General features: G+C 49.3%; 1 protein-coding gene across 8 annotated transcripts in view; it reads left to right on the plus strand.

Moving 5' to 3' along the window:
• EXOC6B (exocyst complex component 6B) overlaps positions 1–24470 on the plus strand; it is a 246067-nt gene that overhangs the window by 35574 nt on the left and 186023 nt on the right. For all 8 annotated transcript variants that reach the window (XM_042872008.1, XM_042872009.1, XM_042872012.1 and 5 more), the window contains exons 4-6: positions 357–447; positions 590–635; positions 3837–4041. In XM_042872008.1, the coding sequence (XP_042727942.1) occupies positions 357–447; positions 590–635; positions 3837–4041 (342 nt within the window). The remainder of the gene's footprint in view (positions 1–356; positions 448–589; positions 636–3836; positions 4042–24470) is intronic.

Genomic DNA, 24470 nt, shown 5'->3' on the forward strand with positions numbered 1-24470 from the left:
ATGGTTGGGTTGGGATGTTGAGAATCCCCCGGGGCCACTTCCTGCCTTTTAGAAGAACTAGAAAAGAGAAGCTTGAAAAAGGATGAGATGAACAAAACGGGAAAGGGAAATCATTTGGGGAATTCAGAGGACGTGCTGCGAGGCTGCTGTTTGGATGGCTTTGGTTTTGCTGCTTGCTTGCTTTGAAATGAGCCAAGGGAATGCTGCTGCTGTGTGATGAAGGACGCAGGGCTCAGGAGCTCCCCGCTCCTCATGGCAGGCTCTGTTCTCCTGCTGCTGTTTGGATGTTCATTTATATCCTCTCTCTGTCTGCTTGCTGTTTTCAGTGAGACTTTCTTCTTTTTCCTTTTCCAAAGCTGATAATAGCAATGGAGGAGCTGAAGCAATGCCGACTGCAACAGAGGAACATTTCAGCGACGGTTGATAAGCTAACGCTGTGTCTTCCCGGTGAGGAGCCCAGAATTTCTCTTTATTTGTTCAGCTGTTGATTTGAATGCACGTCTCTTTGCTCTGTGTTTCTGTCTCAATACTTCTGTGTTTTGTTTTTTTTTTTTGTTTTGTTTTGTTTTGTTTTTGTTTCTCTTTCCAGTTCTGGAGATGTACAGCAAACTGCGAGAGCAAATGAAATCGAAAAGGTAAATTTTGCATAGCAAAAGTTGTAGTGGAGGGGCTGAAAAGCGTCCATTTGGTGCTGCTTGAATTCCACAAAGAGCTTCTCGATGCTCAGCAATTCCATGTCAGCATTGCCACGTTAACAGATCTGATTTCTGCTGGTGTCTCTGTGGCTCAGCCTCCCGTGGTGCAGACCAGACCTCATTTCATTCTGCCTCTAGGCTTTCTGATGAAGATGGATGTTTGCTGTTCCTTTTCTTTTTGTCTGTGGAAGCTTGCCTTTGGGATGGACGTCCCAAATCAGTGCATGGCTCCGTACTTCTACGTTCTTCACGAAGTGCTTTGCTGGGGGCACCAGAATACAGAACTGACCTAACCTGGAAGAACCCAGTGAATGTGAACAGGAGCTGGAGAGCTGAGACACGCTGAGCAGGGCAGTAGGAGGAGGTGGTGAGAAGGCACCCGGCTTACTTTGTGCTAGAAGTCATCGCTCAGAAGAGTGAGCTGAACTGAAAGGGCTCTGTGGCTCAGAACTCACAAACTATAAATCCAGGGTTTTTCTCACCCCACATCTGTCATGTTGCTGAGGAATTACAGCCCAGGCATGGCCGGGCTCCTGGGGGCTGGTTTTGTTTGAGCAGCACGGGATTTTGGAGGCCCTGGGGGGTGGCAAACTGGGCATAGAGCAGCTGCTGGGGCGAGGGCAGTGGAAAATGTGCTGGGCTCCAGCTGAATGGCACGTGGGGAGGGCAGCCGGGTCTGCTGCTTGCTCTGTGCCTGCCATCCATCATGCACACAATGCGGGAGGAGCCAGATGTTTCCAACAAGGCGATAACTAATTGGATGGGCGGAATGCTACACTTCCCCTTCTGCCTGCACTCATCTCTGTGGTCCTCGGTCCCCAGGAGCCTTGGGGGAATGGATAAGCATCACTCCTGGAATCGGGGCTGGCTGGAGAGGTGCTGGGGAGCCTGTCAGCTGTGCACGAAGCTTGCTCTCATTCTCTGGATGGCTCAGCGCAGGGCAGGCTGCACTTTGTCCAACTGTTTTCATTCTGTTCATGGGAACAGCGAGGGGTTTATCCGCTGACAGATGTGGGGTGGGGAGCTGGAGCAGATCACAGCACTGTGAACTTTTGAAGGGAATCCACATGCTGCTCAGTTCCCTCGTTCAGGGTAGTGTTTCCAAGGTCTGGTTCTAAGAATTGCATCTTTTTTTTTTTTTCCTTCCCCTTGTTGGACTGGTTCATTTTGAAACAAATAGAAGCTGAAAGCCACATTTAAGGAATATCTGAACCCTTGGCTTTTTGCTTTTTTTCCTCCCTCCTTCTTTGGATTTGATGGCTTCATTCACCAAACGCAGCACAACATATGAAATATTTCTGTGTCTGCACCCGGTCTCACTTATATGTCATTTCATCATAGCCAGTGAGGGGTTTGGTTACTGTGTGAGGAGCCTCAGGTTTGGGCTGCAGAACAGCAGGGTTGGCATTCGGGCTGAACGAACTCAACTCTTCCAAAGTAGACAAAGATGTGCTATGTGCTGTTTGCTGTCTGATGGTTATAATGTGAGTGATTTCCAATTAGAAGAGGGGAGATTTAGATGGGATATAAGGACAAGGTTCATGATGATAAGGGTGGGCACAGGTTACCCAGAGTGGCGGCGGTGCCCCTGGAGGCGTTCAGGTCAGGCTGGTTGGGGCTCTGAGCACTGATGGAGCTGTGGGTGTTCCCGTTCATGGCAGGCAATGGGACTGATGGCCTGTAGAGATCTGGGTGTGCTCTGCAAGTCTCAGTGCTGAGCTGTGCATTGCCTCCACGTGCTCTGGGCTCTGGTTTTGGCAGGCAGTCGGGGACCCCATCAATGCACACCCGCTGTTCCCGCAGGCCGTGTTTGAGCTGCTTCTGGTTCAACAAACAATGCCTTAAAATACAACAAACCCCCAATGCGTGTTTATTCCTCTGGTTTAATTTCTGGCTTTCTGCGTGCTCTGAAGTTTCCCTCCAGAGAGGATTGCATTTTATTGCAAATAGCATTTTGTATCTCACCCAAATGTAAACGCTGACCGGGTTGCTGGGTTAATCCCTTTGACTTCTGATTTTCAGGCAGTTTCGGGTTAAAATAACTTCCCTTTGGAACTGCCTGGGGTTTAGGCAGGAGTGAATATGAATGGGGATTTGAGCGTCAGGTTATTGCCTTGGCACTTAATGCATTTCTTAGGGCCTTCAGGGTGCAAATGGAAGTGCTTGTGGCTGGGATTAAGCATGGGCGGAGTGAGCAGTAGTTGCCTTCATTCACCTGAGAGGGAACTGTCACTTGGTGATGCCTTAAATGTATTTTGCAGGCACTGCTAATGCTTCCAAGGCACTTGCCTGCCATTCAAGATGGCAACTTCAATATACAGTTTTAAGATATATATCTCTTACAGCGGAGGAATAAATTACTCCAAAGCAAAGCAGAGATTATGGACAGCAGCAGTTCAGCAGGAGCTGGAGAAGGAGGGACCTTGCAGGAGAAGTGTCCTTTGGGCCCTTTATATGGGGTCACACTGAGGTTGTCTTCATCTCTATCTAAATCAAAGCATGTCCTGGATGGAAAGCATTTTTTAACAGTGCTCAGCAGCATTTGAACAGCTGGAAGGAAGGTGGGGTCTGACTGCTTCTATGCACAGGAAAGAAACCTGAGAGCTCTCACATCCAAGACACTTAGAACAGAATAACAAGTCTCTGTGTTAGGAGCACATATTGCATACCAATTTGTCAGCCTGAGGTACATTATGGTGTATTCCCATCTCCACCCTCCTGTCTTATGGCACCTCACTGTTAGAGGTCACAGAATGCAGCAGTGCCTACCCCATATCTCACACAGCAACCCCGTGGTCTGGGGGTGCTTTGGAGACCCTTCCTTTTGGGGAGGTTCTGGGGACAGCAGGGCCTGGTGCAGGTGGGTGAGAGCTGCTAATGAGCTCAGCTGGTGCAGTACCTCATTACCCAGCTGGTCCTCATCTGTGCATCACAGCTCTGAGCTGGGACTCTCACAGCGTGCCTCTGCTTCTCAGTTTCAAAAGGAAAAGGCTGTTTTCATGGTTATCTGAATGCAGAGATGTGCACTGCTTTCAACAGAGCTGAAATTGTTAGATCTACTGAAAATTTACACAGTTTGAAGAAGAAGTAGGATAGAAATAGCTGTTCTTTCCCTGCATCTGCTTTGCTTGCTGTCCTCAGGCACTACCCAGCACTGAAGACCCTGGAGCACCTGGAGCACACCTACCTGCCCCAGGTGAGCCACTATCGCTTCTGCAAGGTGATGGTGGACAACATCCCAAAGCTGCGTGAGGAGATAAAGGAGGTGTCCATGTCAGACCTCAAGGATTTCCTGGAGAGCATCCGTAAGCACTCAGACAAGATTGGGGAGATGGCGATGAAGCAGGTAAGAGCTTGTTCTGTTCGGGGTAGGAGGGTGGCTGCATTAAGCTGAGTTCTGTCTTCTTGCCATTAAAGGCTTCACAATAATGTTGTTTTGAAAGGTGAAACGATGACCGTTCTGTGGTCGCTGCTGGAGCTTACCTTGTGATTTTTGCACTGTTGAAAACTGGTGGTTTGTTTTCATTGTCTTCTCCCATCTGCACTTGGCTGCAGGCTCCTGCTGCCCCAGAGGTGCAGGCAGGGTGTGTGCCTCGTGGTTTGCACTTAAGGATGTTTGCATTGCTGTGCCTGGTGGGAGCTGGAATGCTCTGAGACACCAGTGCTGATTTTACAGGTGCAGTAATAGAAGTGCATCTTCTGATGCACCTTGACTTTTGTTCTTTGTGTCTGAAGCTGATTTTCAGGTATTGACAAACCTTCCTTGTGACTTGTGCTTGCCTAGCTGTAAAAAGTGAACCTGATCAACTAAACGTGCACATGCTTGTATTTAAGTGGAATTGCCTATCCACTGATTCCTTTAATATTCAGGTTTTCCATTTCGATTTGGATTTTCTAATCAAAGCCAGAGAGCTCTGCTCATCATTTCCATTAAAACAAACTTAAATTCAGATTGACTGCTAATGAAACAAAGTGGTGCCTCTCGATCTTGATAGCGATAGGACAAGGAGGAATGGTTTTAAACTGAGACAGGGGAGGTTTAGGTTGGATATGAGGAGGAAGTTTTTCACCCAGAAGGTGGTGAGGCACTGGAACAGGTTGCCCAAGGAGGCTGTGGATGCCCTGCAGGCATTCAAGGCCAGGCTGGATGTGGCTCTGTGCAGCCTGGGCTGCTGGTTGGTGACCCTGCACACAGCAGGGGTTGGAACTGGGTGAGCACTGTGGTCCTTTTCAACCCAGGCCATGCTGTGATTCCTGCTTCCTCTGGCAGCAGCTGCCTGGTTGGACTTGGTGGCTCATGGGAAACACTCTTGCTAAAACTTCTCCCTCTGTGTGGTGTTACATTCATGGCTGGAAGCACAGGAGGGTTCAGTTCACTTATAAACACTGTTCTTTCTGTAAAATTGACTGGCTGTTGCTTTGTTGCCTTCTCAATCTCTTTATGCGTTGGGAAAACCAACTCTTAATGCCATGTAGAAGAGCTGTGAAGAACAGACTCTCAGAAGGACTTGGAAGAGGTGCATCATTCTACTCCTTCCAGTTCAACCCTTTTGTTAGCTGTTGCATTAAATGAAACTGACTTCTCTAAACCTGCAGAACCCTTCCTCCCCAATGAGCTGGATGTCCTGCTGCAGAGCCAGACACGCATGGTGGCATGGTGGGAGCCCCCGAGGTCATCGTGCTGAATTTACGTGGTACAATGGTTTTTTGGAAAAAAGATACTAGCAAAAACAAGAAACCAAAAAACAACCACCCAAACAACTTGTTGGTTGTGACATCCAAACTTTGAAACAAATTATCCTTTGGTTTCTGTGGCTCTGGGTGGGAAGGAAGAAGTTTAATTTGCTTTCTGGTCCCCAATTAGTGCAGCAAATGTGCTGCTCTAAGTAAATAAATAGTTATTTATATCCCATTAAGGATATTCACCAACCATAAAGGCATAAAGGGATGCAGATGTGTCCTCTTCCCATGGTTCCCAGCCTTGCTCTTGTGGTGCTGGATGAGACTGGTGCTCAAACCTCATGGCACCACGGCTGTGTTTGGGAGGTTCCAAATCCTTTGGCGTAGGCAGACCCATTTTGAGCATTTCCCAGTTATTTCAAGGAGAAACAGGAGGCTGGAAATAAAAAGCCCCCAGGGTGTGCTTTCTTTCCTCCCATGGCAGCTCCCTGGCTTCATTTTCCTCCCTGATTTTTGGCTGTTAGGCCATTTCTCTACACTTAGCCTTTTGTCTCCCGTGGCTTATCTCCACCGCTGATGTTTTCAGCTTTCCTGAAGCTCATTATTTGTTTTTTTTGGCTCTAGATAGCTGTGATCCTGCACCTGGGAAGGGCTGACTGCAAACATCAACACAGGTTGGGGGCTGAGCTGCTGGAAAGAAGCTCTGTGGAGAAGGACCTGAAGGTCCTGGTGGACCAACAGTTGACCACAGGGTGACCAAGAGCCAGCATTGTGCCTTGGTGCCCAAGAGGGATAATGGGATCCTGGGGTGTATTGCACAGAGTGTGGATGGGAGGGTGAGGGAGATTTTCCTCCCCTCTGCTCTGCCCTAGGGAGGGCACATCTGGAGCACTGTGCTCAGTGCTGGGCTTCCCAGTTCTAGGCAGACTGGGAGCTGCTGGAAGAGCCCAGTGGAGGGCTGCAGAGCTGGTGGGGGCCTGGAGCACCTCTTGAGAAGATCTTACCAATGCTTATAAATGGTGGAGGTGAAGTGGATAGGGTCAGACTCTTTTTGGTGATGCCCATCAACATGATAAGGGGCACTGGGCACCAACTGGAATATACACAAAATCCACCTGAACATGAGAAAAACCTTCTTGACTTGGAGGGTGGGAGAGATCTGGCACAGCTGCCCAGAGGGGTGATGGAATCTTCTTCTCTGAAGATACCCGAACCTACCTGGACTGTTTCCTGTTCTGTAAGTAACTTGGGTGAGTGTTGGACTGAGGGGTCTCCACAGGTCCCTTCCAACCCCTACAGTTGTGTGCTTCAGTTGCAAACGCAGAGCTGGAAATGATGCTGGTATTCCAGCTAAATGCTGAGCTTATTCCTGCAAAGAGCATCACGTTCTGCCTGGAGGATGAGGAGCTCTGAGGAGCAACAGCTTTGCAAGTCTCCCATCGCGTGGGGTCGCATCGTGGCGTTCTGCTGAAAGCAAAGGGCAAAGCTTCCCCAGCCAGAGTTCCTGCCATTGCTCCTGCACTGCTGGCCGTGATTGATGGTGGAGCACAGCTGGCAGGAGGCCTGGAGTGCCGGGGAACAGCAATTGGCAGCTGAATGCATTCGGTTCAAATTAGCATCATTGAAATTCTTTTCAAATTGTTTGATTTCACCAGCGGGAATGGAATCGGGGTTGATACAATGGGGGAAAGGAAATGGTGTTTTTGTAACGTTATGAATCTGAAGGCGACGATGACAGGAGCAGAAAATTTCATTTGGTGATCATCAGAATGATGTGTCGTGGAGCACTTGGAGTCGGAAGCAGGGACAGGGATTGCTGGCCAGCCCTGCTCTTGGATGGGAAAACCAATGGGGTGTAGTCAAGTAGGACGTGCCGGGGTCAGCTATGTGCAGGAGCAACACGTGAGAAACCTTATATCCTCTGTGGGCAGCTCATGGGTTCTCAGTGACTCCTTTCCTCATTGTTTTTCAATCTGAGTTTAATTACCTGTGGTTCCGGGGGGATCTGCTGCATTCCAAATATTGGGTTTAATTCCACAGTGCTCAGGCGGTTCTGCACATTTGAACTTGTTTTGGACTTTGTCCCTGTGAACCTGTGTCTGTGTTTTGGTTTCATTGGTTTTTGAGATCTAAACTCCGGCCTGGCTGGGAACAAATTCCATCTTCTGAACACTTGCTGGTATTTAGTAGGTGGTTTTATCATCTGGCTTAATGCCTGATGATGTGGTACCAAGGGACGTGGTTTAGTGGGGATATTTTGGTGGTAGGTGGAGGGTTGGGCTGGATGGTCTTGGAGGTCTTTTCCTTTCCGCTTCTGATGGTGCTTCATGCAAAGTACTGATGGTGAGTAGTGAGTGCTGCTATAAAGGCTTACAGCAACCAATCAAACCAAAAGCCATTATTGGATGGAGCTCGTCAGGACAGCCAGAGTGTCCCACGTGCCTTTGGGTGGATGGAGGCAAGCCAACGTTCTATAGCCTCAGTAAGATGCACCATCAAATCTGGTGTTTGGTAGGTGGTGATGGAGGGTAAGCTTCAACAGGTTGGCAGGATTAAATGCCTTCCAAAGCTCCACACACTGCCCTGGGGTCTGAGCTGAGAACTGCAGGCACTGAGGGATGCAGTCAGTGGGCATGGTGGGGTTGGCTTGGGGATCTTGGAGCTCTTTTCCAAGCTCAACGACTCTGTGATAGTTGTTCCATGTCAGTGGTGACTGCGGGGCTGTGGTAAGACATTGAGCACCTGCTTTGTCCCTCACTGTTATGGGTATGTCTGGATCCATGTTTAATTCTGACCTTGAGTTGCCTGGGTAGGTGATGATGGCTTTGAGGATGCAAGTTTCTTTGCACGGTTTGGTCTGTGGATGTGAAGGACAGCAGAGGGACTCAGTGTGGCTTAAGGTGGCCCTGCACGTGGCAGGGGTTGGAGCGTGATGATCCTTGAGGTCCCTTCCAACCAAGCCATTCTATGATGCTACTGGAAGCGTGTGAGGATGGAGAGGAAGTGGTGGGTGGGATGGAAACATGGGGTTGGAGGGACAGCATCCCCTGAGGCAGCTCTGGCTCTCCTGCTGCAAGTTGCTTTAGCACAAGCCAGCATTCTTTGGGCATTTGATCGCTTTCTGTGGGATGAATGGTGATAAGTGGAGACGTGGCGTGTGACAGCTGCAGCCTCATTGGGAAATCCTGTCCCTGATCTTCACTTTAAATGCAAACACATGAGCACCACCCCAAGCCACTGAGCTGAGTGGGTCCCTGTGTTGCAGGGGACAGAAGGGCCTTTTATTGCCTTCCCTCCCCCCTCCCGAAAACAAGCAGTTTGTGTTGTGTTCTTAATTATCCCCATCTCTGAAATTTGGTAACTTTGTGTCATCTTCTGCAGTGTGTGAGGAAATTGTTTTTGCTTTGTGAGCATGTTTTAAAGTCAGCTGAATCTCACTGCGTTCCCTTTCAGTGTTTGTCAGGGCTCTCCAAAGGTCCCATGTGTGCCTGGTTCCAAACCCAGCACCTGCTGTCACGTGGGCCGGATTCCCCCCCAAGGTCGCTGTAGTGTGCAGTTCATTCATTCATCATCTTAGTGACCCTCCTCTGGACCCTCTCCAACATCTCCCCAATCTGTCCTGTATTGGGGGCCCCAGTACAGAAAGGGAGCTGTTGGAGGGGGTCCAGAGGAGCCACAAAGATGAGCAGAGGGCTGGAGCACCTCCCCTACGAAGACAGGCTGAGGGAGCTGGGCTTGTTCAGCATGGAGAAGGCTGCAGCCTTCAGTACTTAAAGGGAGCCTACAGACAGGAGGGGAATCAACTCTGTGCAAGGGTAGATAACAGCAGGACAAGGGGAAATGGTTTGAAGTTGAAGGAGGGAAGGTTTAGGTTGGATATCAGGGGAAAGTTCCTTACTATGAGATGTGTGAGGTGCTGGAACAGCTGCCCAGAGAGGCTGTGATGCCCCATCCATCCCTGGAGGTGTTGAAGGCCAGGTTGTTTGGGGTCCTGGGCAGCCTGGGCTGCTATGAAAGGTGGAGGTTGGTGGCCCTGCATGTGGTGGGGGGTTGGAGCTTCATGATCCTTGAGGTCCCTTCCAACCCGGGGCCGTTCTATGATTTATCTGCTCCTTGGGGATGGTATTTTCACACTGTGTCCATGGGCTCCCAAAGCACCCCGAGGTCTGAGCTTCCACCCCCATTTCTTCCAAAAGTGAAATCATGTCTTTTAATAAAAGCAAGGAGAATTTGTAGTCTTGAATGCAGGAAGGGGAGCCTTTGGCAAGGGTCAGGCCAGTGGCTGAGTGTAGGGTGACTATTTACGTAAGAGCAGTTGGGATGAGCAGATAGTGCTTTCCCCTTCTGGGCAGGTTTGTAAGGCAGAAACTTATTTTCTAGCAGTATTCTGTAACGAGACTTTCCTAATCTTTGATACTATTGCTTGTCTAGTTGTTATATTAAAGTATTATGAAAGGAAATACGTCTTCCAGGGCTGTTTGGATTGGTAAGTCTAATGATCTCAGCTTGTAGGTTTTGGGGAAGAGGTTCATAAAACAGCCGTAGAGGATGAAGTGGCTGAAGCAGCAGGGAAATGTGTGTTGTGCTGTGTTGGAGAAGTGATGTACGTGCTGAAAATATCTGTGGACCATAAGTTTAACTACAGGGCAGCCATACAGTGGACTGTTGTTTTGTGGGGTTGCCCATTAGACTCATTAAATGCTTGAAATCCAGAGGTGTTTTGAGAGCAGATGATGGTGGTAGAGTCTTGTGATGTCGTCTGATGGTGCTGGGTGGATTTTTGGATGGCTCTTCCTCTTCCTGCAGCCCTCTGAGATTCCAGAGGTGGCACTGAGCTTTGATCATTTGCCTGAGCATCTGGGCAACACTCAGATGTGTGGTCTGATTTTTGGATGGGCTTGTGTGGAGCCAGAAGTTGGACTAGATGATCCTCATGGGTCCCTTCCAACTTGGGATATCCTATGATAAAATAACTCTGTATCTTCCAGCTGTCACAATACGTGGTGTAGTACACAGACCAAGTGAGAGGGCAGTGCCAGGCTGAGGCATAGCATCTCTTGTTTGTTTTGAGCTCGTTAGCAGCTGCCAGGATGCTTCTGTCTGGGATGAGGAGCTCTTCAGCTTTCTTTTGGATGTCTCTGTGCTCTGTGAAGGTGGTACAGTGCTTTGTTTGAGCGAACGCATCACGTCAGGACCAGATTTCCAACACTGCTGGGCACTCTAGAGCCATTCCAGTCCTAAAAGCATTAATATTGGAGAATACATCTGAAATCCCCAACCCATCCCTCTGTGCCTACTGCCTGTGTCCCCAAGGGCCACATCTCCATGGTTGTTGGGCACCTCCATGGGCAGTGACTCCCCCACTCCCTGGTGCCAAAGCATCACCTCTCTGTGGGAGAATCCCAATGTCCAACCTGCCCCTCCCCTGGCATTTGGGTTGCAAAAATGTGTTCGTAGGGCTGTGTTTGTACAGCAGAGGCACAATGGCTCCATTTTCAAGGAGCAAGCCCTGCGAGCGAGGCTCCTGTGCAAATTGCAAACGGGTGTGCGCGGAAATCAAGGAGTGAAATCCATCAGCAGCCTAAGACTTCTTTAGTTCTGATTTCTTTTTTCTTTCCTCTTTTTAAGCACAAAGTTCTGCTGACAGGCTCGGGTCATTTAAGCCTCTCAACATATTCTTCTAATTCGCATCTATAGCAAATTTAGACCAGCTTTCATTTGGGGCTGAGAATACACCTAAGTTACCCCAAGACTGACTCCGTGGCTGCCCTGGGTTGGATGGAGCAGGGATGGCTCCAATGCTGTTGCCTTTGTCCCTGGAGATGTTCAAGAAACGTTTAGATGTTTTACTGAGGAATGTGGTTTAGTGGGAGATACTGATGATAGGTGGGTGGTTGGACTGGATGATCTTGATCTTTGATTCAGGAATTGCTTTAATATGGAGAAATTGCTGCTTTACTTTCTGTTCCTTATAGGGCTTTGTGCTTAGATGCTCCAGGGCTGCTGGCTTGCTTGGGTCAGGAACACTAGCACAGCTCCTTGGGAGGGGAGAAACTATAGAAGGGGAGCAAAGGAAAGGTGATCTGTGCATGGACCTCTGTTGTCTGCTTGGGGATTACTCCTAGAAGGTGGAATTTCACTTAGTGACATCCTTGACCCCTGCCAGGAACGCTTTGGGAACTGCTTATGAAGGAGCTTGGAGACCCAGAGCATCTGTGCAAGGCTTTCTTGTGCTGCTTGTCCTGCAGACACCCTCAGCAAAGCTACCAACCCCTGTACTCCCAATCCTGGTCTTCTCAGCAGCACTGGGTGGCAGAGCTGCCTTGGCAAAGATGAGCAGTGCAGGGAGAGGCTCCCTTAGGACTGCTGACATCTGGGGTTGGGGAGAGTCGTAGAGTCACAGAACGACTTGGGTTGGAAGGGACCTTAAACGTTATCTAATCCCGGCTCCTTACCTTGGGCTGATTGCCACCCAACAGATCATGGAACCTTAGAATCATTTAAGTTGAAAGGGACCTCTGAAGACCCTCTGCTCCCACTCCCTGCAATGGATGGGGACACCCATCCAGCTCCATCAGACGCTCAGAGCCCTGCAGTGAATTGAGGATCCCCACAGCTCCATCAGATGCTCAGAGCCCTGCAGTGAATTGAGGATCCCCACAGCTCCATCAGGTGCTCAGAGCCCTGCAGTGAATTGAGGATCCCCACAGCTCCATCAGGTGCTCAGAGCCCTGCAGTGAATTGAGGATCCCCACAGCTCCATCAGATGCTCAGAGCCCTGCAATGAATTGAGGATCCCCACAGCTCCATCAGATGCTCAGAGCCCTGCAGTGAATTGAGGATACTCACAGCTCCATCAGTTGCTCAGAGCCCCTTCCAGCTTGACCTGTGTCACCAGAGATGGGGCAGCCATCACATCTCTGGGCAGTTTGTGCCAGTGCCTCACTAGCCTTACTGCAGAAAACATTTTCCTTATATCCAACCAAAATCTTCCCTCTTTTAGCTTAAAACCACTTCACCTCATCCTGTCACTAACAGACCACATGAAAGGTAGCTCTCCTCCTGTTGCTAAGCTCCTTTTAAGTACTGGAAGGCTGCAGTGAGACACCAGCTCCCTCAATCTGTCCCCATAGGAGAGATGCTCCAACCTCAGCATCCTCATGTCTCCTCTGGACCCTGCAGGAAGCACCGAGCGATGGGGTGCAAACAGCACAGCCCTCTTTGCCTTCCAGCAGCGAGTTACAGACCCTGGTACTCCATCTCCGTGCTAACCTTTCTCAGTCCCTCTTAACACTGTTTGTAGTTCTGCTAACCCATAAAACAAGCGCTCTGGGAGTTCTCCTTCGAAGCAGACAGCAGTATAAACAAACACCCCACACCGCTCTCCTCGCGGAGGAGCCGTGTGTGCAGCTCTGACCCCGCAACCTTTCCTCTGGTTGGCAGCACGCTGGCGTTGACAGTCGGAGCGGTTCAGCCAGAGTTGAAAGATAATTGCTGGAGGAGCAGCGGCCGGGATGGTATGTGTTATTCAGCAGGACCCCCTTGAGGCGAAGCTTTGAATCTGGTGCGCATTTCAAAGCATGTGTTAAACTTTACGTGATACTGATTAAAACGGAGGGCTTCGGGGTGAATTGGCAGGGCCCCACGGCCCGCATCTGCCAGATGACATGCAAAGAAATGGCTGGGTTGCTGAGTGCTCCTCTCGGCAGGATCGGGCTCTGGAAGGGGAAAGCCTTTTCTGGGGCATTGCTCCTGCATGGTGCACACGCACGAGCCTTTGCAGGTCCTGCACGAGCCCTCTGCTCATCTGGTATTTTCATTTAAAGCCTTTTTCTTTTCAGAGCCATATGGAAATAATAGTTCTCCCTCCTCCCCCCGCCCCCATCGTGTCCTTCAAATTCGAGTTTCCACTCAGCAGATGTAAAGAAGTGAGAGGATAACTGGAGGCAGGTACGGGGGTGATGTAATGGTACTGTGCTGCAGGGCTTAGCTGTGCCTTGGGATGGAAAAGATGTGGCACCAAGGGCTGTGGTTAGTGGGCACGGTGGGAACAGGATCACAGCATCCTAGAATGGCCTGGGTTGCAAAGGACCACAGTGATCATCTAGTTTCAATCCCCTGCTGTGTGCAGGGTCACCAACCAGCAGACCAGGCTGCCCAGAGCCACATCCAGCCTGGCCTCGAATGCCTGCAGGGATGGGGCATCCACAGCCTCCTTGGGCAACCTGTTCTTGCACACCAGGTGCATTCTGGGGAGGGTTCATGATTTGTGTATGCTAACTTTCCTTGTTTGCCCATTAAAAATAAAGAGAGGAGCCTTCCTTCTTATAGTATCTTCTGCTGCAGTGTTATTGAGGCTTAGAGCAGCTCTTTGAACAACTCCAAAGCTGTTCCCTTTGGTGTCAGACAATAACACATCTCAGTAGGTGCACAAGGTGGAGTATTTGGTGTTTGCTGGGGTTGCCAGCATTGCCAGTGCTCAGAAAGCAGCCAGGTCTGTCTTCTGTGAACCCAGAAGTGACTTTAATTCATGTTACGTGGTTGTCAGCATGTTTCCTTCCTCCTTGCATCACTGCATGTGGTGGTGTAGAAAAGGAAAAAAACAGATGGGGGGGAAACAGTTGGGATCACTGTCCCTGAAGCTGTTCCAGAACCATGGAGATGTGGCACTGAGGGACGTGGTCAGTGGGGTGGGTTGGGGTTGAGCTTGGGGGTCTTAGAGGTCTTCTCTAACCTGAATGATTCTATGAACATGGTTGGGTTTTGGGTTGGTCAGCAGTTGGTGTGCTGTCTCCTCCCTGGGCTCACAGTGCAGATTGCCTCTGGATTTCCACTGGGCTTGCAGAAATCACCTACGATCTGTTTGGTGACCTTGGAGACAGCCCAGGAAAGCCAGTTTCCTTGCATTACATCACTGGTGGCTGAGTCCTGTGACCCTGGAGCCAATTCCCATCTCTGTGATGCTCAAGCTGAATGATGCAAACCTTTCATCTCCAAAACAGTGGGCATCTGGGTACTGAGGTGTGTAGAACTATTCCCCATCGCCCCTACCGTGAGCTGATGCCAGAAGTGCATCAGCAGAGAGAGGCTGTAGATGTTTTCTGTTCCTTGAATTATTTTCCTTCTAAAACGCTGGCAAGTGGAGTGACATAAGTGAATCATTGAAACGTTAATGGACAGATTTGTAGGGAAAGGGAATTCATATCCTCTGGATCAAGGAAATTTGTTGTATATTAATTTTACGTATTTACAAGTTCAGATGTGTTCTAATGTCTTCTTCTTGCACTCTCAGCAGCAAATGTTTTCAGCAAGCCTTTATTTGTACCAAAGCTGGCACAGAGGTTTCCTGTTTGCTTTAGAGATGGTGGCATTGCCTTGAAGCCAGTTGGGCTCAGGCCTTGGGGCTGTGTTAACCCCTCAGTGTCTGACCGGGCTGCACCCCCACCAGACATGTAATATCTGGGAGCTCTTGGCACAGGCTGCAAGAAATCTGGTTTCATTCTGGAGAGCCCAACGTTTGACATGCAATTAAAAGGCTATGAGCTTTGCTAACTCTTATAAATTTCTTTTGCAAGTGTGCCTGTTAAAGTCCAGTTTTATTAGCCACCTGTGCACGCTTTATTTTTAAATAGGGATGTTGGCCCTGTAAACCTGACTTTTTAAAATTTAATGTATCAGATGTTATTGAAGTGTCTTTACAGCGCTGTGCTGTTGTTGCAGCTGCAGCTTTGATAGCTTATATTTGCAGCTACTGCAGATCTGATTTTGTGCATGTGCTCGTATGGGGGCAAGTGTGCACACACACAGAAACATGTTTTATGATATTCCCAGTGAGGCATCCGCTGCAAAAGCTGCAGAGGGCCTCGTGTTAGGGGCAGGAAGCTGTTCCCTGAGCTTCAGAAACTGAGTGCAGATTGAATGCGGTGAGGTTGGCCTCTTCTTCTTTCTCCAGCTGACAGCGATGGAATGAGAGGTGATGCCTCAAATTGGACCTAAGGAGGACCAGGGTGGATGTTAGGAAACATTTGTTCTGTGAAAGAGCAATCAGGCACTGGCACAGGATGCCCAGGGAGTGGTGGGGTCACCATCCTTGGAGATGTTCAAGGAGCGTGGAGATGTGGCACTGCTGTGGTCAGTAGGATGGTGGGATGGGTTGGGGTTGAACTTGATTGTTCAAGTTCGTGAACAAGATTGTTCAACGTCAATGATTCTATGATTCTGAATCCAGAAGGTTGAAGCAGCCTTTAACCATTCAGCTTGTCTGTTTTCAGACATTTTGTACCTTGGAGCCAGACCTCCCAAATCCTGCATTCCTACCTATTGCAGCTGAACTGAGATGGTCTTCAGAGGGCATCCAGTCGTTCAAATTAAAAGAGATGTCCAGAAGTCTCTTGTCCAAGCTCCTGCTCAAAACAGGTCAGACGTTTAGGTCATACCATGTGTTTCATGGCTTGACATCCTTTGGGAATGGAGACTGCAGAGGGTTTGGGAAATCTGTCCCACTGCTTGGCTCTCCTCATCGTCAGAAAGTGTTTTGTTGCAGGCTGCAAGAGCTTGGTTTGTTTATGTCTGTTTTAAGCTTTTCTCCCACTCTGCACCACTGTGAGGAGCCTGCCTGCATCTCCTTGGTGATCTGCTTGTAGGGACTGTTGGGTCCCCATAAGCCTCCTCCTCTCCAGGCTGTTGGAGTCTCATATAAGTTCTCTGTTCTCGATGGTATCTCTTTTGGGACTGTATCTGGTGTTGAGCTTTGAGCCACCCTAACAGCCTGTTGGCTCAGTTTTGGGTGCTTGGATGAATACAGCTGTAGAAGACTTCTCCTGGTGCGTGAGCAGAGCAGATGCCCTGCTTTGTGCTGCTATATGAGGCTCCAGGACTTAATGGTGATAAATGAGAACCTTGAAGCTGTTATCTTAATGGCAGATCGCACTGCCATCTCATGAGCTTTGTGTGCTGGGCCTCAGATGGGAAGATCCTGGCATGTTATCACCATCCTGGAATGCAGACTTTGCCATGCAGTGAGACTTGGATCAGCTCTCCCATGAGCACAAACAATCCACTCTCATGTGCTGGGATTTCTTGGGGCTGCCCATGGTCCAGGCCTGCTCATGCTTACCTCTTTGATAGGAATCTCTGAAGTGTGACAGCACTCCCAGGTATCCGAGGCACTGATTCTGCAGCTTGCCATGGGATGATGGCCAACGACCGGACGCCACTCTGGAGGCTGTTGCAGTCGACTCAACTATTTTGTCTTTGAAAGTCCTGGTGGCTCCTGGCTAATAGGGCTTATAAGGTTTGAGTGTCTCAGTTGTGACTCCCCAGTTTGATTCATGTATGGGATAGCTTCTTTTTATTTGGGTGCTTTCCTTCAGAACTGCAGATTCTGGGTCGCGCACCAGTAAGCAAACTTGTATGATGTGGTTTTTAAATGCTAATAATTCCCTCCTAGGCAGAGACCTTCTGTACCGAGCATCAGCCAGGCTGGAGAAAATTAGCTTTTCTGCCTTATAAACCCCTGTGAACAGTTGTTGCTGATAGAAATGTTGACAGACCCCCTTGCTTGGCGGTCTGCGTGGTGCCACTGGAATGAAATGTCAATAGTCTGTGCATGGGTGGGACAGCTTGTATACAGCTGAGCCTCGCATTCTTTATCGCTACCAAACAAGTCTTTGGAATTGTTTAGTGAATTTTCATATATATATATATTTTTTTTAGAGTATTTATTTGCTTTTCTCCTTCTTAAGCCAAGTCCTTGCCATTTACTGCTTCCTGGACTCTGTGATTTCTGATTGACGTCAAAAGCAGCACAAAAAAAGCCCTCCCCGTGTAGATTAAGCTGCCGAAATGCCTTCGAGGCATTGTTTATAGGTCTGTGTTCTTTTTTTTTTGCCGAGGGAAAGTGAGTCCTTTAATGTCTTCCACATTTCCCAAATCTCTCTGACTTGGATGCAGAGCGCTGTGGCATTTGAAGATGCTTTTTGCTGCTTTTAGGGGTGAGGCTGAAGGAATGCTGGCAGACGGGGCTGCAGTTCTGCCTGTTAAGGTAAGTGCAGTGGGTCTGAAAGGCTCAAAATCAGTGCTGTTGGAAGCTGAAGGCCTTACAGCTGCCAGACGATGAAGGGCAGTGCTGTGGATGAGTTATGCTCTGGAAGGAGATGGTTTTTGGGGGGAATGGAGGGTGAGAAAGAGCAGGCCGTGCAGCCTGGGCAGGTTCCAAAGACTGCAACGCTTTCTGAAGCAGTAGAACATCTTCTGGTTCCACTTTGCCTTACACTTGCATGTGGGTTGTTGGTGCTGCAGTTCAACCCCCCCCACCTCCATGTGCTGCAGGAAACACGTGCTGGGATGGAGCTCTGAAGACAGAGTGTCAGTCCTCATTGTGTTCCACGACCAGAGACTTCTTGGTCGCTCAGTCCTGCATCCTGAAGCCATTTTATTTCTGGAGCAGGCAGCAGGATTTCTGTTCCTGGCCCCTTCTGTTGGATTTCCAAGTGAGTGATGGTTGAAGCTGCATTGTGAACCTTCTCCAGAGAGCCTGCAGCTTACCAGCTGCACTTTGAGGAGACCACTTCTACCTGTTAGCTATTTTGCTGTCCTACAGCCAATGGAAATGCTCTTTCAGAATAGCATGCTTCTTTTCTGGTGGCCCTTTGTCCTTTCTCCTTGCAAGAGGCCAATCCTCATGGGACATGGTAGCACACTGTGATCAGAGGAGCTGGTGCTGCCCAGACCTGTGGGTAGGGCTATGAGGCCTTTGCTCTTGTGCTGGTTGGCTTTCAGCCCTGGGGATGGCTGGGCTTTGATCATGTTCTTCTGTTGGAAAAGCAAACCAGACCCTGCTGATACGGACGTCCCCATTGCCTCTTCCCTTCTTCTTCCAGTTGCTGGTTGCTGTGTTGCATGTGAATGTGGGCTGTTCTTAGGGGTGGGAGTTCAGCGTTGCTTCCCTTTTGCTCTCATTTTATGTTGATGGTAAGGGGAAATTGGTTTGCAGGAAAGCTGGTTAGTAGTAGCTGAGTTGCAGGTATTTGATGGCACAGACCTGTGTGAGGTGGAAGCAGCTGCACCATCAACTCTAGGGGAGTTAACATTTGGTTTTTGACATTAGCATTCAACATTTGTTTCCTTTTTGGCCTGATGGTTCCTTATACCAAGTTCTTTGACCTCAGTGCAGCCTTCCAATACCTAAAGGGAGCCTATAAATAGGAGGGGAGTCAATCCTTTGAAAGGGTAGATAACAGCAGGGCAAGGGGAAATGGTTTGTGGTTGAGGGAGGGAAGATTGAGGTTGGATGTGAGGTGGAAGTTCTGTGTTATGAGAGTGGTGAGGTGCTGGAACAGCTGCTCAGAGAGGCTGTGATGCCCCATCCATCCCTGGAGGTGTTGAAGGCCAGGTTGTTTGTGGCCCTGGGCAGCCTGGGCTGCTATGAAATGTGGGGGTTGGTGGCCCTGCATGTGGCAGGGTGTTGGAACTTCATGATCCTTGAGGTCCCTTCCAACCCTGGCCATTCTGTGATTCTATGGTTGTACACTGGAGAGCAGGGAAAGTGTTGGAAGAGGAGTGGCAGGTGATACATTCTATGTTTTTAACTATAAGTTAGATGCATATATGCTGTGGTCTGGGTTTCTTTGCAGAGCAGTGCTGAAGAGGATTCCTTGAAGGCTGGGGTGCTGTTAGTGTGTTGGTTGTACCTGGGTGCAGGTGATTCCCTGTTACCACTGGACTATGTGTGCTGCTTCTGGTGGGCTCTGGCTTCCCTACAGATGCTGGTACTGGAAGTTGTATAAGGATTGAAGTGAGAGTGCTGACATTTCTCATCTCCCAGAATTTCATAGTTCTGTGGCTCTAAAACAATCAAGGCAGCTCATACATTGTATCTATCACTTAATGCACATTGATATGCACATATTTTATCTCGCAGTGAAACTTTTCAGTGTGTTCATCACACAAGGGCTGATCTAAGGATTGCTGGGTAAGGAGCGTGTGGACTCAGGTTCTGTCTCCATAATGTACTTCTTTGTGTGACACCAGGGCTTTATGAAATACATGTGTTGCCACTAAAACTAGGAATGATCCAAGTGAGAAGCATTCAATTTTACAGCAGTCTTTCAACTTGAGGCTTAAATGCTGTATATTTTTCAAGTTTCAGGCAACTTCCAGTCCACAAAAAGGGGAAAAAAAAAAAATTGAAGGAGATTTGATTTTATTTTTAACTGGTGATGGCTCCGTAGTTTAGCAGAGTGAAAATCTATGGGAAGGCAGTGAGCAGGGACCTGGGACCACGGCTGTGTTGTGTGAAATGTTGAAACAGCAGCATGGGGAGAGGAGTTGGTGATAATTGCCCTTTTGGAATTTCAGATTTCTGGCTAATTTTGTGTAAATTTGACAGTTGCCCATTCAAGTTCAGCCTTGTAACATCCAGTGTCTGGTCAATGGATTTGGGAGCAGGGACTGGAGAGGTGAGGCATTCCACAGCTAATTGCCAGCCTTGGCGTTGGCCTGGCTCCTAAACAAAATCCCTTTGAAATGAAGCAATCCTTTTTGACTCATTTGCCTTGAGCAGAGGCGTGAAGGGGCTGCTGGGATGGAGCAGCTCGGAGTTGCTGTACCCACCAAGGGGTCATTTCAGATTATTAACACTCCTAGTCAAGAAATTAGGGATTTTCATCAGTCTTAATAACCCCGTAATGTTTCCTTTTTGCATTCTAGAACTTGCCAGCCTGAAATCCCCTCATTAAGAAATTCCACCTGAACAAAGTTGACTCATGCACAGAAATACAGGTGCTGCCAAAGCCAGAGGAGCCGAGCAGAGCCCTCAGCCCTGGAGCTGCTGTTGGGGCTCTGGGTTGTGTGCACGGAGAGATGCTTTGGTGCTTCTTTGGATGGGATTGGATTGCACGGATCTTCAGCAAAGCAAGGAGAACTCCTGCCCTGGGTGGGGATGTGCTGCTGGGAGGCTTCAGAGTCTGTATGGAGTATCAGTGAGCATCCAGCCAGAGTGCTGCAGTAAAAGCACTTCGTGTGGGTTTTCTTGGGAGCGACCATTTGATCTGCATCCCCAGTTCTTCAGGGCTGGCTGTGTGCAGGTAGCCAGATGCTGATTGCTGTTGACTTCTGATCCCATCAAACCCCTTTTGAACAGCTGGAAACAATCGCAGGCGAGCCCATGTTCTTTTGTTTAACCAGACAAAGCCTATTGTGAGCTGCAGCAGTGCTGGGAGGGTTTCTGCCGCATGGTACTGAGGGACAGAGGGGCTGAGCACTGCACTTGAAAAATTACACTCCCAGACAAAAGAAGGAGCCGTTGAAACAAATGGGAGATAACACTTGCGATGCTTGGCAGATGTTTGCATCCATGGGAAGTGCTTGAGTAGGTGCTGAAAGTGCATTTCTCCAAGGAAAGCACTTTGCAGCGCTGAAGCCATCCTGCCTAACACTGAGCTTCGTGTACCGCTGAGCCCGAGCGCAGATCCTCATCTGCAGTGGGTTTGAACTGTAGGAGAGAGGGCTGTGATGAAATTGTGCTGCTGGGGCTGTGCTAAGGACAGGGTTGTAGAAAAGCAGAGCACGTGGTTGGTGCCGTGCGTTATTAATTTGGTGCGTGCTCTCGTTCTGAAGGGGCAGAGCTGCACTTGCAGCCTTTCTGCTCTCTTGCTCTGACGTTGCTAGACCCAGCATTTGACAGGCTGAGCTGAGGCTTTAGCAGTTGGAAACCACTTCAATGGCTCCTCTGAGCTGTACAGATTATCTAAGTAGGGGCCCAAGGAGCTCTCAGACTCCGGCAATCAATCCCTTATGTACTGCTCTGCCAGGATCTGGGGCTAACGACTTTCCTGTGCTGCCTTCTCAGACCAAACCAAGCTATTTATTTTTTTTCTTTTAACCGTTGTTCCTTTTAAATTAACGGTGTAGCTGAGGGTGCTGGGGATGGAGAACCTGAGAGCTGAACTGGTGGGTTTTGTGCTGTAGTAAATCTGATGGACACGGCTGCCCTGCTGGTAGCTTAACGCCCTTCTGGGGCTCAGTTTGCTCTTGGCTTCTCTTTCCCTTTTGGCCTGCCCAGAGAGGCTGTGGATGCCCCGTCCATCCCTGGAGGTGTTCAGGGCCAGGTTGGATGGGGCCCTGGGCAGCCTGGTCTAGTATTAGATATGGAGCTTGGCAGCCCTGCATGCAGCAGGGGGGGTTGGAGCTTGATGATCCTTGAGGTCCCTTCCAACCCCAGCCATTCTATGGTTCTGTGATTTCTATACCAGCTGCCAGCAGCTTCTCTGTTGTTTCCCAGACTTCGGGAGGAGCTTTGACCTTGGCTCCAAGTCACTTTGGATATTGCAAAATGAGGGAACTGCTGTGCCAAACGGGGCCAGAGGTCCCTTAATTGCAGCTTCCACCAGCCAGAAGCTTTGCGTTAAGATAAGCTGCGGGAGCTGTTTATTATATTAAAATAATGCTTATCAGCCAGCTACTTTGGAGCTGTGAAGTGCAGAGACAACACAGGGACCTCCAAGGGGAGGTCTTGCTTGCTGTTAAACAGCAGCTTGAGCGTGAGCAAGGAGAGAGCATCTGCTGTGGCAAAGGGTTCTGTGCGGAGTGCAGGATACAGACTGGGCTGTGGGCGAGCAGCGGGGCTGCTGCATGGGAACCAGGCATTAATTAGTTTCTGGGAACTGTTAATGACAAAGGATGGATGGTGGGTGCCCAAGGAGGGTCATCAGAAGCACTGCAGCCGATGCAAAGGCTGAGGGATAAGTTTGTGTGTGGGAACCTGCGGGCAGGGATCTCCGCACGTGTACTGCAGCTCCAAACCCCTCAACCACGAGACTGCAATCCTTCTGAAACTGTCTCGCTGCCTCTGAGTCGTGCCAGATTCCTCATTTATTTTGCTTTCGTTTCTGCCTATTAATCCCATTAGAGCCCGGTGCTTAATTTGGAAGTAGGTGATTTAATCTTCCTTCCGCTTTCCACTGGCTTTGGCACGTCCCAGTGCATCCCTTCTGTGATCTCTGCTGCTGTAACTCATCATTTCCAGTGTTTTTTGAAGAGTGGAGGCTGACTGCTTTCCCATTTAGATAGCGGGGAGGAGAATAAAAACTGATTATAGGGCCACTTTTATACAGCCAATGTCAAATTGGGGTCACTAATTGGAGAGGGGTGGCCTGGGTCAATCTGTTCCAGGGCTGTTTCACGTGCTGATGTGTATTAGTGCCTTAATTTCTTGAATTTGAGGAGCTCTGATCTGTGGAAAGTGAATGTGTTCCTCCCCTGCTTTTGATTCTCTGAATTACAAACGTTCCCTTTTTGGGGGAAAAAAGGTTGTTTAATAGGCTGATAGAATGGTTTGAGTTGGAAGGGACCCTTCAAGGCCATCTGGTCCCACTGCCTGCCGTGAATGGAGACACCCACAGCTCCATCAGTGCTCAGAGCCCCATCCTGCCTGACCTGAATGTCTCCAGGGATGGGGCAACCCATCTCCTCTCTGAGCAACCTGTGCCAGTAGTTCAGAGCCGTTATTATAAAGAACTTTTTCCTTATATCCAACCTAATTCTCCTCTCTTTGAGTTTGAAACCATTTCCCCGTGTCCTATCGCAACAGATCCTGCTGAAGTCTGCGACCCAGGTGCAGCCTTTGCCCTTGGCTTTGCTGAACCTCATGCAGTTCTCCTGTGCCTGCTGAGCTCCCTGCGGATGGCATTCTGCACACCAAAGCCATTTTGTAGCTATTGACTCAAATCTCTGCTGGTAATTTGTTTCATACTGAAGCGTTTCAGAGCCACGAGGGAACTGTTGGAGATTGGAATCGTGCAATCCTAGGGAGGTTTGGGTTGGAAAGGACCTTGAAGATCACCCAGTTCCAACCCCGCTGCCAGGGGCAGCGTTGCCGAGTGCTTGGTCAGGTTGCTTTGCCCCTCAGAGCAGTCGTGTAGCACAGTTTGGTGCTGCTTTTCAGGAGGAGAGGTTGGGAAGGAGGAAAGGGGGAGGTTGAGCAGCGCAGGCTTTGCCCCTATAGCTGACAGCAGCAGTGGCATCATGATGGCTGGGAGCAGATCGGAGGTCTCCATCCTCCGGCCACCCAGCCCGCATTGTGACAGCGTCAATGGGACGGGCTTAGAGCTGAGCAGCTCCATGCTGGAGCATCACCCAGCCCTCTCATTCCATATTCCTAAATAGATGGGTGGGGGGCAGGAGGGGAAAATGCCAGCATCCCTATGGGATTTCATTCTGGCTGCTCCAAGGGCTGAGGCTAAAACAATAGTGCCCGGGAAGGCTTCTCCCTTCTGCGCCGTCCTTTTGAAAGCCGAGTTTAACATTATGAATACCTTGGGCTCAGTGGCATATGCAGAACAAATGTGAATCAAACGCAGAAATAATTCCTTCAAGAATTTTATTTATTGATGTGGTAGCGCAATACTACACTGTTTACAATAGAGAGTTAAGTGGGATTTTGGGTTTGCTGGGAAGTTGACAGCTTGCGGTCCCGAGCAAAATTTCTGCCTTTTGTGGGATGAAAGAATAAAAGCTATGTTCTTGAAATGGTTATTTATAAATGATTTGAAAGTTTGTTCCCTTTCCAGGCGGGGGAGAGCCTGCCAGGCCTGCGGTTACTGCAATGGTGAAATTCTGGATGTGAAAAAAATCACAGAAGTCTGTTTGCATTAGAATAACAAGATAAAGAACCTCGTGGAGGCTTGAGGGGACTCAAATGAAATGCAGTTGTGAACAGATTTCCCTCGCTGCCTTTCTCACGGGTAAAGCCTTGGGAAGCAAAGGGGCGGGGGGGGGGGGGGGATCTGGAACCAAGAGCTGGAGATGGGGGTCACGGTGAGAGGCACGGGACGTGCTTGGAGGTTGGATGTGCAAACCTGCAGTGCTGGCACATAGGGCCGAGACTGAGATCTGTGCCCCAAAGGAGATAATAAACAAGTAGCGGATTCTTTTCATGCTGTCAGATGCTTTTGGCGTAGCAGCAGTGTAAATTTGGTGGAGAAATAGGGCTGCTGAGCAGCGGTTGCTGCTTTCTCTGTAAGGCAGAGCTGGGGGGAGTGAGTTGCTCTGTAGGAAATCAGAGTGCTGTAATCACATCCGCAATGGATCCCCGAC

The sequence above is a fragment of the Lagopus leucura genome, unplaced genomic scaffold, assembly GCF_019238085.1.
Source record: "Lagopus leucura isolate 7727_CA_CO unplaced genomic scaffold, USGS_WTPT01 Super-Scaffold_100004, whole genome shotgun sequence".
Lineage (NCBI taxonomy): Eukaryota > Metazoa > Chordata > Aves > Galliformes > Phasianidae > Lagopus > Lagopus leucura.